At 43.6% G+C, this 13,473-nt stretch overlaps 5 protein-coding genes across 5 annotated transcripts; 3 read left to right on the top strand and 2 right to left on the bottom strand.

Moving 5' to 3' along the window:
* Positions 1 to 1,129: 1,129 nt before the first annotated feature.
* On the top strand, positions 1,130 to 3,158 carry EAF01_009853 (uncharacterized protein; the record flags this gene model as incomplete). Its single annotated transcript, XM_038918109.1, has 4 exons — positions 1,130 to 1,148; positions 1,229 to 1,355; positions 1,468 to 2,950; positions 3,003 to 3,158. The coding sequence occupies 4 exons, from the start codon at positions 1,130 to 1,132 to the stop codon at positions 3,156 to 3,158; spliced, it is 1,785 nt and encodes a 594-aa protein (XP_038766079.1).
* A 2,626-nt stretch (positions 3,159 to 5,784) lies between these two features.
* EAF01_009852 (uncharacterized protein) lies at positions 5,785 to 7,428 on the top strand (the record flags this gene model as incomplete). Its single annotated transcript, XM_038918108.1, has 4 exons — positions 5,785 to 5,791; positions 5,851 to 6,299; positions 6,351 to 6,818; positions 6,877 to 7,428. The coding sequence occupies 4 exons, from the start codon at positions 5,785 to 5,787 to the stop codon at positions 7,426 to 7,428; spliced, it is 1,476 nt and encodes a 491-aa protein (XP_038766078.1).
* A 2,065-nt stretch (positions 7,429 to 9,493) lies between these two features.
* Positions 9,494 to 10,739, bottom strand: EAF01_009851 (uncharacterized protein). Its single transcript, XM_038918107.1, has 3 exons — positions 10,531 to 10,739; positions 10,157 to 10,229; positions 9,494 to 10,075 (listed from the first exon to the last, which is right to left on the bottom strand). Exons 1-3 carry the CDS (start codon positions 10,601 to 10,603, stop codon positions 9,793 to 9,795), a joined length of 429 nt encoding a protein of 142 aa, XP_038766077.1. The 5' UTR covers positions 10,604 to 10,739; the 3' UTR covers positions 9,494 to 9,792.
* Positions 10,740 to 11,188: 449 nt separating this feature from the next.
* On the bottom strand, positions 11,189 to 11,962 carry EAF01_009850 (uncharacterized protein; the record flags this gene model as incomplete). Its single annotated transcript, XM_038918106.1, has 4 exons — positions 11,189 to 11,650; positions 11,701 to 11,772; positions 11,852 to 11,860; positions 11,939 to 11,962. 4 exons carry the CDS (start codon positions 11,960 to 11,962, stop codon positions 11,189 to 11,191), a joined length of 567 nt encoding a protein of 188 aa, XP_038766076.1.
* Positions 11,963 to 12,312: 350 nt separating this feature from the next.
* EAF01_009849 (uncharacterized protein) lies at positions 12,313 to 13,055 on the top strand (the record flags this gene model as incomplete). The annotated part of the gene is made up of 3 exons (XM_038918105.1): positions 12,313 to 12,463; positions 12,526 to 12,870; positions 12,922 to 13,055. The coding sequence occupies 3 exons, from the start codon at positions 12,313 to 12,315 to the stop codon at positions 13,053 to 13,055; spliced, it is 630 nt and encodes a 209-aa protein (XP_038766075.1).
* Positions 13,056 to 13,473: the final 418 nt, after the last annotated feature.

Below are 13,473 nucleotides of genomic sequence, written 5' to 3'. Positions count from 1 at the left end.
GGTCGGTCTTGCTTTTTCCACTCCTGATATCCACGACTGTAACCACACGATAACAAGCCCGAACTGCAAGCAAAAACGACCAAGATGAGCAAGATTCGCAGGCTTACCTAATCTTACACAGTCTCATGAGTCATGACATGTCATGATTGAGATGATAGATATACCGGCATACCCACGTGACACATTCATCGAACATGGAAGGAAGGTAGAGAGTAGAGACGGGATGAAGACTTCATGGTATCAAGTCGCGTCTCATGTCACTCAAGCCATGTAGCTCGTGCTAACTTTGTACTTCATGGGCTCGTATGCACAATCTGCGATTATCACTCTCTCAGTATTGATAAGATAGAGACGACTTGCATGGCGCATCATATCATGGTACCTTGGTGGTGTACGGCATCTCATGTGGCGACAGCAGTCCAATACCAGACATTCAACCTCCACTCAGATCACACATATCAGGTTCAGACGTTGTGCCATCTGGTGTACTTCAATAACCTTCTCGACAGCAAGCAACCATTCATCACTTATTTAATCATCATGACAAACAAGGCAATGCATCCAAGCAAGAAATATAAATTTACAGAGATTGGAATGTATGGCCAATCATTGCGACCCTTCCTATAGTGAAAAAGGAAGCGCCGCACCCAAGATCGATCAATTTCTCTCCATTTCGACTGACGATTCTCAAGGTCGTGGAAACCTCACATCATCACGAATGATGACGGGTTTCTCACCGAAAATGCTTTATAGCGAATGTGATGTATGCGTTGTACTTCCGAAGAAGTTTGTGAAGAAGGAAAAGGGAAATTTGGAGAAGTTTCTGAAGCCTTTTATATTCAATTTTTTTTCATTCGCTTAATCATCCATCATCTAAGCTATTTCGGGATTAGTGCCAATCACCCCACCACTCAACCCGCGAAATGGGACAAGCCTGACAAAAAAAACTTATTGACTGACCTATTGCCCCGCGTTGAACTATAATTTGTAACAAACTTCATCGTTTGATTCAAAACCTCCAGATTTCTATTTATTTAAAATACATGATAAATAGATCAATCCCATCTCGTTTTCCTTCAATTTGAATCGATCACTTTTTTGCTCATACCCATTCTTGCAGAAAAGAACAATGTCTGCCCAAAAGACTGGTCAGTTAATATTATGCCATTCAATTGCAGAAGGGAAGATGGTAATATATAGAACCTCCTCGACTGACATGATTTAATAGCTATCATTTCTGTCTACGACAAGAAGGGGCTTCTTGATTTGGCCAAGGGATTGATCAAGCAGAATGTTCGTCTTCTTGCTTCAGGTGGGACCTCTAAAATGATTAGAGAGTCTGGTTTCCCAGTTGAGTAAGATATTTTCCCTTGTATTTTGAACTTCTTGATAAGGCACCAATGCGATAATATATCATTCACTTCATACAACTGCATACAACTACATATCTCTAACATGCACAATTAGAGATGTTTCCGCAATCACTCATGCCCCAGAAATGTTGGGTGGTAGAGTCAAGACACTCCATCCATCAGTTCACGCCGGTATCCTTGCTCGCGACCTTGCATCTGACGAAAAAGATCTCGCAGAGCAGAACATTGACAAAGTTGACTACGTCATCTGCAACCTTTACCCTTTCAAGGAGACAATCAACAAGATTAACGTTACAATCCCTGAGGCTGTCGAGGATATTGATATTGGAGGAGTTACTTTGATCAGAGCTGCTGCCAAAAACCACACTCGAGTCACAATCTTGACCGACCCGGGAGATTATCCAGAATTCTTGGAAGAACTTGAGAAGGGTGATGTCACAGAGCGTAGCAGAAAGTTGTATGCATTGAAGGCATTTGAACATACTGCAGATTATGACGCTTCTATCTCGGATTACTTCCGTAAGCAATATGCCGGAGAGGGTGTGCAACAACTTGCTTTGAGATATGGTGCCAACCCACACCAAAAGCCTGCTCAGGCCTACGTCAGTGAGGGACCTATGCCGTTCAAGGTTCTTTGTGGCTCCCCAGGATATGTCAATCTTCTAGACGCTCTTAATGCATGGCCTTTAGTCAAGGAGCTCAAGGCCGCCCTTGGTCACCCAGCAGCCGCCAGTTTCAAGCACGTCTCACCTGCAGGTGCTGCCATTGGTGTTCCTCTCACAGCTGATGAGCGTAAAGTCTACATGGTCGATGACATTGCTGGTTTGGAGAATTCTCCTTTGGCCCAGGCATACGCACGTGCCAGAGGTGCGGACCGAATGAGCAGTTTTGGAGATATGATTGCATTGAGTGATATTGTTGATGTCCCAACTGCCAAGATTATCTCAAGAGAAGTTTCGGATGGTGTAATTGCTCCCGGCTACGAGGATGCTGCCCTTGAAATTTTGAGAAAAAAGAAGGGTGGTAAGTACCTTGTCCTTCAAATGGACCCCGACTTCACACCACCTATACAAGAGACGAGAACTGTTTATGGTATCAACTTGAGCCAACGCCGCAACGATATTGTCATTTCCCCCAAGTCATTCTCTTCCATCATCACACCAAAAGAGTCCGCCCCTCTTTCCGATGCAGCTGTCCGAGACTTGACAGTGGCTACTATCGCATTGAAATACACACAAAGTAACTCTGTTTGCTACGCTTTAAATGGTCAAGTCATTGGCTTGGGAGCTGGTCAACAATCTCGCATTCACTGCACCAGACTTGCCGGAGACAAGGCCGATAACTGGTGGTTGAGGTTTCATCCACGTGTTTTGGGGATCAAGTTCAAGACTGGTACCAAGCGCCCTGACAAGAGCAATGCAATCGATCTCCTCGTCAGTGGCGAATTGCCAAAATCTGGTCCAGAGCGTGAAGGATACGAAGGCTTCTTTGAAGAGGTTCCTGCCGAGTTCACCGAAAAGGAGAGAGAAGAGTGGATGTCGAAACTCACCCAAGTCGCAGTTTCCAGTGATGCATTTGTAAGTTTATGTTATTTCTAATCTCTTATTTATACAGTACTAACAAGACTAGTTCCCATTCATCGACAACGTCTACCGTGCTGCAAGATCAGGTGTTAAGTACATTGCTGCACCAAGTGGCAGTCAAAACGATTCATATGTCTTTGAAACTGCTGAAAAGCTTGACATCACATTTGTCGAGCAAAGTATTCGTTTGTTCCACCACTAAATTGTCTATTCCGTAAAGTTTGAGATAGCGAGCGGATATCGCAAAGTTGGAAACTTTGCTTCAACCCATTGAGGGAAAAATTCTAGAGATACCCTACCATAGAAACGACCCATAGGGCGTAACGTGATATGAAAATTCAACATTAGTGACTATTTTTTAATCGAGGCACAATTTTTTCTTTGCTATCATGTCAATGGAATACCTATATGTAGCATAATCCACGTGCATAATCAGAGTAAGGCAAACTCTTCGAATTCTTGCGACTTCCTGAAACGTAGGATTGGGCAGGAAATGACAAGACCGTTCTTGCCGACCCGTCGACCTAGACATGCAGCCATGACTTTCAACTGGAAACCTGAATCTGCAACATGCACTGGACTTTTTTTAGAACATAATTATATCACCTGGGGTTCGATACGGTTGAAAAGGCGTTCGTAAATTGTAAGTGTCGATTTTCATTGGTGCGTTCGATACCTGAGAGGATAGATGTGGTATGTCTTGCGCAGCAGCCCAGAGTGAGTGTGTTCGTACAGGTAACTGCTTACCTAGTATTCGATTCAGATGAATTACGAACTTTGGGAGAACAGCCTATTCATGCTTATGATCTATTTTTTTATTATCATGATTGTTATTGTTATCGTTACATCTAGATTTCTCATGGAACGGATGAGCGGGAATTCGCGATGGCGTCTACATTGTGGTTTGTCTCTGATCTGTTTAAAATAGAAACAGACATATTAGATATATCTTGGAATTGAATGCATGGATTGATAGCATTTTTTTCTTTTCTTGAAAAATGATTTGATTTGAGGATTTGATCTAATCAATGTTTTAACTTTTTGTAATCAGTAATACTAATACGGATGAATGTGTATGCGTGTACTGTCACATCTTAAATATAGAATCTTTTATCTGGATGCACAATGTGGTGTGTGTGTGTATGTGTGTGTATGTACCTATCTATGTATGGTACCTGCCTCGAGCCTGCGTAGTGCACTGCGTGGATGGATGCTTGATAAATCTAATGGGTATTCTTTTGCATTATGGTTCATTACCTGGTAGTGCTTTCCATCATACTCCATAGATAAAGTCGGTATAGAATATAGCAAAAATAGTTCTTTAATATCAAAGGAAAATCTATCCATTGGATATCGATCGACATTTGAAAATCTCCATCGAATGATCAAACGATAGATGTCCAAGCTTCTTTTGATAATGAAGGATTGATTGGATTCTGGAGATCAATACGGTAGATAGAGACTTTGGTGATGCTGGTCCAGGGTCCATCAGAAATGGTACTTGTGGTCCTTACAGAAGTAGATGTCGCCAAGTCCGTGCTGATGAAGGGGAGGATGGATAAATCGCGATTGGTGCTGATATCCTTAGTATGCTTGTTTGCCGCCCGAGCTAGTCCTCGCTAATGCGGATAGGCTGGGGGAGGAGTTGCTGTTTTAGTTGTGTAAGATTGATCTCAATTGTCGAATGCATCCAAAACTCTGGAAACAATATATCAATTGTCAATTGTGCTTCTGATCCCCTGTTTATTCATCGTGCACACCATGCTCTGATTTAAAAGCAGCATGGACATCACTAACAAATCATAGCCGAAAGATTCAATTTTCACTCTCACTCGCATGTCTTTCCTTCAAGCATTAATATCTGTTTCCTCCAATCATATCCTGGTTCGCACCCTTCACACATCCAATATGCAGATGCACAGTGCCAAAGAGGTCAGCCCGGGAGTATTGAAGGGAATTGAAATCCCCCGCTCTGCAAATCATCGATAAAGACCAGGTCTGAAAATGGTCCTGAGTGGTGGTGTGGTGAAGAGTGGGCGCCAAAAAAAAAAGATGAGAGATGGGTAGTACCACTTTACTCATTTGCTTCTACCCGTGTAATTTCTGCTTGTAATTTTCTGTCTTCTATATCGTTTTCAATTTTCTCTATCTCTTGCTGTATGTTCAAAAGTATCTTTTTTGTATGTTTGATATTTCTCTCGTGGCTGAAAACCCAACAAATGTCGAATCATTGATATTAAATCTCACGCAGCCTTGTGTTGAGACCGCAGTTCTTGCCCCCAACAATCTAGACGATATATCTACGGGTAGAACCACACACTTTCTACTTTTGTCTAGTTCGTGCGAATAGAAAAACGCATCTCTGATGCACACTACCAGCGGGCGTCTATTTCGGTCCCAATATCTGTAAGGTTAGACCCCACCATTCATCCAGTCATATTCTTTCCCTCTAGTGCGAGGCCAATATTTGGCCACTAGGTGTCCGATATCCTGGTCCTGCATCTGATCTACAAGTCATATCATTGCTCTCCGTCTCCCGCTTTCTTCAAACCGTCGTACGAAGCCTGGTATTTTATTCCAATTTCTTGCTTTTATCGTTGTTGCGCGCGCTACACAAAACCCCACGGCATCCCCTCATCTTCAAGAACTGTTTTGTCTTTTTTTCTCCCTTGGTAGCTGGTCTCTAATTGTACAACCTTTTCTTCCTTTAACCATTTCACTTGCTTGCACTTCCATTGATAGTGCTTTTGGTCAAGTCTCTTTTGGCCTCACGGTATACTCGAGTAACTTGCGTCAATTTGTCCTTCCTTCCTTTTCAATTCATCACAATGTCATGTTAGTAGTCTGACTGTTAGTTATCGTTAATGTATCCGTATGCTCATAGATTTATTTAGCACCACCATCAAACAAGAGGCGTCCACCTCCTCTCACACAGCCACGATCCTCTAGCGACTCATCAACAGCTTCATCAGCTTCATCACTCAAAGTTCCTCGAACACCCAGATTCGCCGAAGCGACGGCTGTATATTCTCCTGTAGATGATAGGAGATCACCATTTGCAGACCCTCCAAGCACAGCAGATTCCCACTCCCAGAAATCTCAAGCATACATGGCTCAATTACAACCCTCTGATATTGGCTTCGGCTACATATCGGATAATCAAAGACAATCCCAAGGTGTTCCGGTCGAGATGCCACTTACACCATCATCACCATTAAAAAGCGCATTGAGAGTACCCGGTACGCCGGGAAGAATGATGAACCCATTAAGTCCGACATTTCGAGAGGAACAGGTTCTAGAGAAGCATGAGGAATTGACTGAGAAGGAACAAGTCAAGGACTTGGTATGAGAATCTTCAAGATAATGATCTTGATTCATACTAACAATTGAACAGAAAGTCAAGACCAGAGTCAGAATAGCAAAGCTACTATTAAGATTTGTAAACTTCAGCTGTAGTCTCATCGTTCTCGCTATGATCTCAACTTCTGTCACCATCTTCAACGCAACCAAATCATTACCATCCCGAAGCAATCTTCCGCCCTGGGCAGAGGGTACAAAGACTTGGCCTCAAATAGTCGTTCTTTCAGTATTCTGTATATCACTTGCGCTTTGTCTAGTTGTCTTTTACAATTATTGGAGAGGAGGTCACAAGCGAGCAGAGAAGGTTGCGGTTTATTATACCCTCTTTGCAGTCGCCTACTTCATTTTCAGTACAGTTATGTGGGCAGTAGCAGCTGGTATCTTACAAGGTGCAAGAAACTCTGGAGATAACAAAGATATCTGGGGCTGGTCATGCGTCGACAACAAAAGACGAGAAGTATTCCAAGAAGAAGTGGACTATGCCCTAGTCTGCCGATTGCAAGTAAGTTTCTTCCTCGTTTAATTTCAGCTCGTAATTCATTCTAACATATTCACTCTAGTCCTGGGGTCTCGTCTGTTGCATCATCGAAGTCGTCCTCGAATCTATCACCATCGCCATCTACGGCGTCGTCTTCTACCGCTACTATTCTAAACAACGACTTCGCAAGTCCATGGCCATTCGCGATCGCGCTCGTTCAGATCTCTACCTCGCTCAACTCCGTTCGCAATCTGCACCCAACACGCCTGGTTTTGGCCCCATGAGCCCTTCCTACTCCCAATATGCCAAATCTCCGAAATTCCCACCGAGCGCGTATCAGAATGGTCCAGATGCCGAGGAAGGCAATGGAACGAGATTTGTAGAGGCAAAGACGCATGCTGCAATGACTGCAGCGAAACCTTTTACTCTACAACCACCTCCGATTAAAGTACAAAGCGCCACGCCGAAGATGGAGCAGGGAGGATTCGAAGCTCAGACTCCTCCGCCGCCACCACCTCAGCAACAACAACACAGAGTTGTGGAACATGTAGATGCGGCGCCGGGCGAACAAACTTATGCTAGTGTACCGATACCCGGTGCATATGCTAGTCCGCTTCCCGGTTCGGGGAGATAGGATTGTTGGGGAACAAGAGGTGTGAATGTAGATAATTTATTCGATTATTTGGTGAGGGGGATGGGTGGATAGTTTTGGGAATTCTTGGGCTAGGACTTGGATTTGAATTTGGGTTCTTGTGTGTGATTGGTGTCTAGGACATACACATCACACACCCATACTTTATATTGTTCCTTGACATTTATTTTGTTTTCTCTATTTTTCTGATGTACGGAGTTTGGTTGGCTGGTTGGAAGATACTCCCTATAACGCTGCAGTCGTTTACAATTTTCTTTTTTTACTTTCACCGTTAAAGTGTATGGATGGATGGATGAAGGTGTGGGTGAAGAGGCTGGGGGTCGTACTGCACTGCACTACCACAGTACATCAGAGGATGAAACAAACAAGGGGAGAGAGATGAAAAGATAAATAGGATAAAAGCATCCACTCCAACGATACCTGGACTCAGAAAGACCCCAGAGAAATCAAAAAGGAAACCCCACTCGTTGAAAAGAAAGAAGCTGGACTTGAAATCTATATTAATATTGCTGGATGCAATTTGCGGAATACAATATGCTTAGGAATCGGGAGTGAGAAGATTCGCTGGCTAGATTGTTTGCTCGATGAAAATGAAAATGGAGGAATACCTAGTACCTTATATTTTATCTTTGCGGTTTTCGTGTTGCTTGATTCTTGATCTGTGATTGTTGGACTTTGATTTTTGGTTCTTGGAATGGAGTTGCAAAGGGACTCGCTCACTGCTACTCTTTCTTCCCAACCCAATTTCCCTCATTCCTCTTCCCCCATTTCCCAATACAATACAAACCACCCATCCCTACCACACACATCCAAACAAACAAATACCTTCCCAAAATACCCAAGCCTCCGCAATCTTAAAAGTCAATCTAATCAGACATCTCAGCGTCACATTGCCGAAACCTCATCATCCCATCATACCACTTCACCCTTCTCCTAGGTTCTAACTTCTAATATAATAGACAATACTGAAATTAGAATCAAGATCCTCTTTCCTTTCTTTCTTTCTTTCTTTCTTTCCTTGTAATCATACAATACAATACAATACAATACAATACAATACAATATGTCTCCTTCTTTCCAGTATTTCCTTATATATACCGCCTCGTATTCACCAACCAAGGAAATCTCCTCTCCTATTAGAAATCATTGCATTTTCTGTTTTTTTTCCTCTGGTAAATTGATATTGCTATAGTGCGATATATTGCGATATCTTACAATACCATAATCCATACTCGCACCATCTATACACATGAGATAGGTATCTATAGGTTAATACGAATCTCTATTATCTGTTCGTTAACCAACTACCTATCTGCTATCAATGTAGTAGAGTAGAGTAAAGTAGAGTATATTGTTCTTTTACCCTTACTCCTACTCCTTCTTCTCACGTGGGGTTTTCTCTCCCTTTTCGACCTCTCCTCGAGCTCTCCTCCTCTCCTGCCACTGTTCGTCACCTTGATAATTCCCATCAGCCCTATCGAAATCCCATCATTTCACATCCCATCACCATCCTCAACTCCATCCTCGACTCCCACATCCCCTCTTCCCATCAACGTATCAACCTATCTGCTTTCCTACCTCTTACCCCTCACCTCACCTCACCCCCCTTCTCATTCCCCTTTCCAAATATATCTCCTCACCAAACCACCACCTAGTACCCACAGATCCCCAGAATTCCGTGCCGCAGACCAACGCGTTAAGTTGTTAACCAACAGATGTCTTGGTTCTCGCCGCTGGGGAGATTTGATTCTTAATCACCGTCCCCTCCGTATTTGAATGATTCCGGGCCGGATTGTTGTATAGCTTGTATTAGATTAGATACTTGTCTTGTGTGCAATGCGTATATATACCTACCTAATACACATATACCGTCTTAAGTCGAGTTAAACAAACTTGGAATCTACCTAACCGTATATTGAAGACCATTCGAAAGTTCAGTCTCCTATGATGTTTGTGAGGAGTGAATGAACAAGCCTTAAGAAGAAAACCGGCTCACAATTTGATAAGACATCAATGCCATGAACATATACAGACTCCCTCGGCCAAATTTATAAATGCAAAATCGTGATCTTTTTATTGAATAGGTATCAGCTCGTAATTGCATTAAAAATTCCATCCATCCATCCATCATCCGTCTGTCTGTCTTCATCTTTTGAATTGCTTTGCCCCCTCTAGGTTAAATGCACAAACGCACGCACGCACTCTCTGATATCATTTTGATACTCCAGCATCCGCATCTCCCAAAGCCCATAACCCAATGTACGAGTACAGTGTTGCAAAGCGCCTCTCCACCTCACCGATTCTCCTCTCCTTCCTCATCCCTCTCTCAAATTCCACGCCGCAGATTTATTTCCCAACGGCCTTCTCTACCTTTGCCTCAGCCTTCTTTACAGCCTCCACAACACTCTCCTTAACACCCTCTACCCCAGTTCCAATCTTTGCCTTGGCTTCGGCCTCTTTGCCTCCCCATTGATGGTATTGCATCCATCTGTATCCCTGCGTGAGTTGTGCGCCTTCGTTTACAAAGTGGCAGAGAAAGAGAAGAGGGTTAAGTGGTGTGACAGCGAGGGAGTAGCGCATGAAAGTTGCGGAGTAAATGCAAAGTGCCAATGTCATTTTACCCGAAATCCTATTTGCAGAGAGATTGTTAGCTACTTGTTTTCACGGATTTGAATCTAAATTTAGAAGAGGGGAGAAGAGAAAGACATACAAATCAGGACTCTTTTGTGTGTCCATTACTGCGGCGATAGGAATACCGAAGTTGGAGACTGGACCCCAGAAATCTGATTGTAGTGTTAGTAGGTAATCTCATGTATATATTCCATACGCTCTGTGAGATTCCAAAGCTGCGAATGCGAAATCTGGATTTTGTAATCCGAGTTTCTCTGGCCCGTCAATTCCCACCCATTCTCCTCATTCTCGCTCTCAATCCTTCCAATATTGGAATCAATCTTCACCTCCCCCGATCACTTCTAGTTCTCTACACAGCTCTCAATGTGATCCTCCCAACGCCTACCCATCCCGAAACCCCAGCTCTCTCCCTCCTTCCCTCTTTCCGAGTTCAAGAAGAATAATATAACTTACGAGTAGAACATACATAGCTAACCGCAGGGTTACTACGAATCTTCGCATTAATAGCTTTGACCAACGCAGCCATCTTGAATATTTATCGAGGTATTCTGGATGGTGATGTGTTTGTTGTTGTTTGATACCCAGCTGCCAAAAGAGGTTTTGATGGGACGGACGGAACTACTTGCTGGGATCGGATTTACCATGAATTTGTCCGAGATTATATTTTGAGGTTGTGTCACGTGGCGACGGGACTGAAATTTGATGGGTGAGTATTAAGGGAAAATGAGAATAGAAAATGGTAAGATTGAATCGATTTTCGTGAGTGAGAACTACAACACCGGCATGGGGAGAATGTGCAAAATTTTATAGAATTCAATTAGCGTTGTCGCTTTGCTTGCTTGCTTTTATGCTACAAATTTGCGAATTTTGGTATGTGAAGTCAAAAGCCACCCCTCAACGCCTTTATTCTGATTGAATGTAACCTTCTCTGCATTGAACCTATCATGCATGTCCATGAGTTTCCTTTGGGTCTCTCTTCTCTTATTTCTTCACCGATCATCATGTTCAATTTACCTTGACCCTTCATCAGTTTATATGCAGCATGCTCCTCTGAGAATATTCTTTAAGATTCAATTTGACATGATCGTGTAACCCATTATTCTTCAGATATCTATCTGCGAGGTGGAGCGAAACCTCCTGGTGGACCAGGTGGACCAGGGAAACCTGGAGGAGGGAATCCACCACCAAATCCTGGAGGTGGTGCACCTCTCCCAAATGGCGGAGGAGCTGGCATACCCGGAAAACCACCAATTCCAACAGCAGGACCAGCCAGACCCCCTCTTCCAGCAGCTGGTCTCGCAATTCCAGTTCCAGCAGCCATAGCAGCTGATGGTACAGCACCACCTGGGACGCTTGCACCTAAACGAGAACTTGGGTCTGCTGGTGGTGGCGATTCGACAGAAAGAGATATGACGTGTGTGCCCCGGATGATAGTAAGACCCAATGTACGCTTTTCTTCGGTTTCAACAAGAGGTGGTGCAGCGGAACTAGCTCCAGGGGCAGCTGTGCTTTTTGGTGCCTTGCGCTTGACGCGTCTGAATTCTTCGGTATCGGCGAGAACGAGGTTCATATGCTATTGAACAGTCAGCATAACCCATTGTGATTGATGCATAGGAACCCGACCTTATCAAATGCTAACATCTGTCCAACCATCTGACGCCCATCATTCATAGTCACTCTCATCCGGTAGTTGATCTATATCTCAATCAGTCCACATGTCAGGTCGAAAGGATCGCGCAAAGCTGTAATAGCTGCAATTAAGAGTATCACATACGAGACCGGCCTGTAGAAAGAGTGAATGTCAGCCTATAATGTCAACACAAGCTTGTAATGGTTTTAAGAAGGGGGTTATTGAACTCACCATCTTTCCCTGCTTGTTCGCCATGATGATGACTTGAGTGCGCGTTATTACGGCTCTCTGGGTTTCAAAGAATGTGTATAGAAGTTCGATGACTTCTTTTGACTTCACAGCTCTCTTATGAGTATATGAGTTCTTGATATGAGGTTCTTCAAGATTGTACAAGGCTGGCTCGAGCTTCAAATGAAAAAGTATTGAGGCCTCAAACTCGAGGCTATAAGAAATGCTTACCTAAACATCGTCGCCCACCTTTTAGGGTTTGCTCACTTATTAGCGAATATAACTTTTTGGACCTTTTCGAATTTGTTTTTGAATTTGACGACCCACGACGAAAACCCGACAATTCCTCACGACTAATCGTAACAGCATCATTCAAAATGGCTGCATCCGGAGAGAAGACCGCCAACCCCATGAAGGAGCTTAAAATCCAGAAGCTCGTTCTCAACATCTCCGTCGGAGAATCTGGTGACAGACTTACCCGTGCTGCCAAAGTTTTGGAACAATTGAGTGGTCAAACCCCAGTTTACAGTAGGCATACACCAATTACTCCGATTATTGATTGGATATTTTTCTAACTCTTGAAACCATAGGCAAGGCCAGATACACCGTCCGTACCTTCGGTATCCGTCGTAACGAAAAGATCGCTGTTCACGTCACCGTCCGTGGCCCAAAGGCTGAGGAAATTTTGGAGCGTGGATTGAAGGTCAAGGAATATGAGCTCCGCAAGCGCAACTTCTCCGAGACCGGTAACTTCGGTTTCGGTATCTCTGAACACATCGATCTCGGTATCAAGTACGACCCTGCGATCGGTATTTACGGAATGGACTTCTACGCCTGCATGACCCGCCCAGGTGAGCGTGTTGCCAAGCGTCGTCGCTGCAAGACCTCCATCGGTGCCAACCACAAGATCAAGCGTGATGAGACCGTCAAATTATGTAAACACTGAAGAATTAGATGTTAAGGATTATGCTAACATTTCAAACTAGATGGTTCAAGAACCGTTTCGAGGGTATCGTCAGATAAGCGTTTCAATCAAAAAAAATATGGCATGGGCTTCGAGTGTATCGATTCGGCGAGTTCTTTAGGATTTTGTCGTAACGTGGGCTTATGGAGTTATTGACAGGAAAACAAGGGGCATCATTGGTTGTACTTTACTGCATCTACGGATCAGATTACAATGAAGCAGTTTATCCAACTGTTCAGCTTGCTTCCTATTCGGATCAAGTCTGCGGCCTTAGAGACCGACCGGCTTGCCGGCTTTTCTTGCAAGTGCTGATTGCATATTTGTGATATGAAATAAAACAAACTTCACACCAACCTCACATTTTAACTTGCTTGTTGGTGATATTCTGAACAGGCGGGTGTGATATCCCGGACACTGGAACCGAGCGATGGAACACATGAGCCAAGCATAGCAATTTTTTGCCTCAGCGCATTGAAAAACAAGAGTACGAGATTCTAGATTGCTCTAGATTCATTGATGGATGTGCAATAGAATAAATTTATAGCAAAATTAAAACCACTCTTCAACACCCTCA

This window comes from Botrytis porri (genome assembly GCF_014898465.1).
Source record: "Botrytis porri strain MUCL 3234 chromosome Unknown BPOR_015, whole genome shotgun sequence".
In the NCBI taxonomy this organism is placed as follows: Eukaryota; Fungi; Ascomycota; class Leotiomycetes; order Helotiales; family Sclerotiniaceae; genus Botrytis; species Botrytis porri.
The sequence above is the reverse complement of the archived record's forward strand: the minus strand, read 5'-3'. Positions and strand labels throughout refer to the sequence as shown.

Excerpts from the sequence above, each read along its gene's own strand:
- EAF01_009851 (XM_038918107.1), bottom strand. The coding sequence starts at position 10,603 with ATGGCTGCGTTGGTCAAAGCTATTAATGCGAAGATTCGTAGTAACCCT. Across the intron at positions 10,230-10,530 it reads TAGCTATGTATGTTCTACTC|ATTTCTGGGGTCCAGTCTCC; the intron begins GTAAGTTATATT and ends CACTACAATCAG. Across the intron at positions 10,076-10,156 it reads ACACAAAAGAGTCCTGATTT|GATTTCGGGTAAAATGACAT; the intron begins GTATGTCTTTCT and ends CTCTGCAAATAG.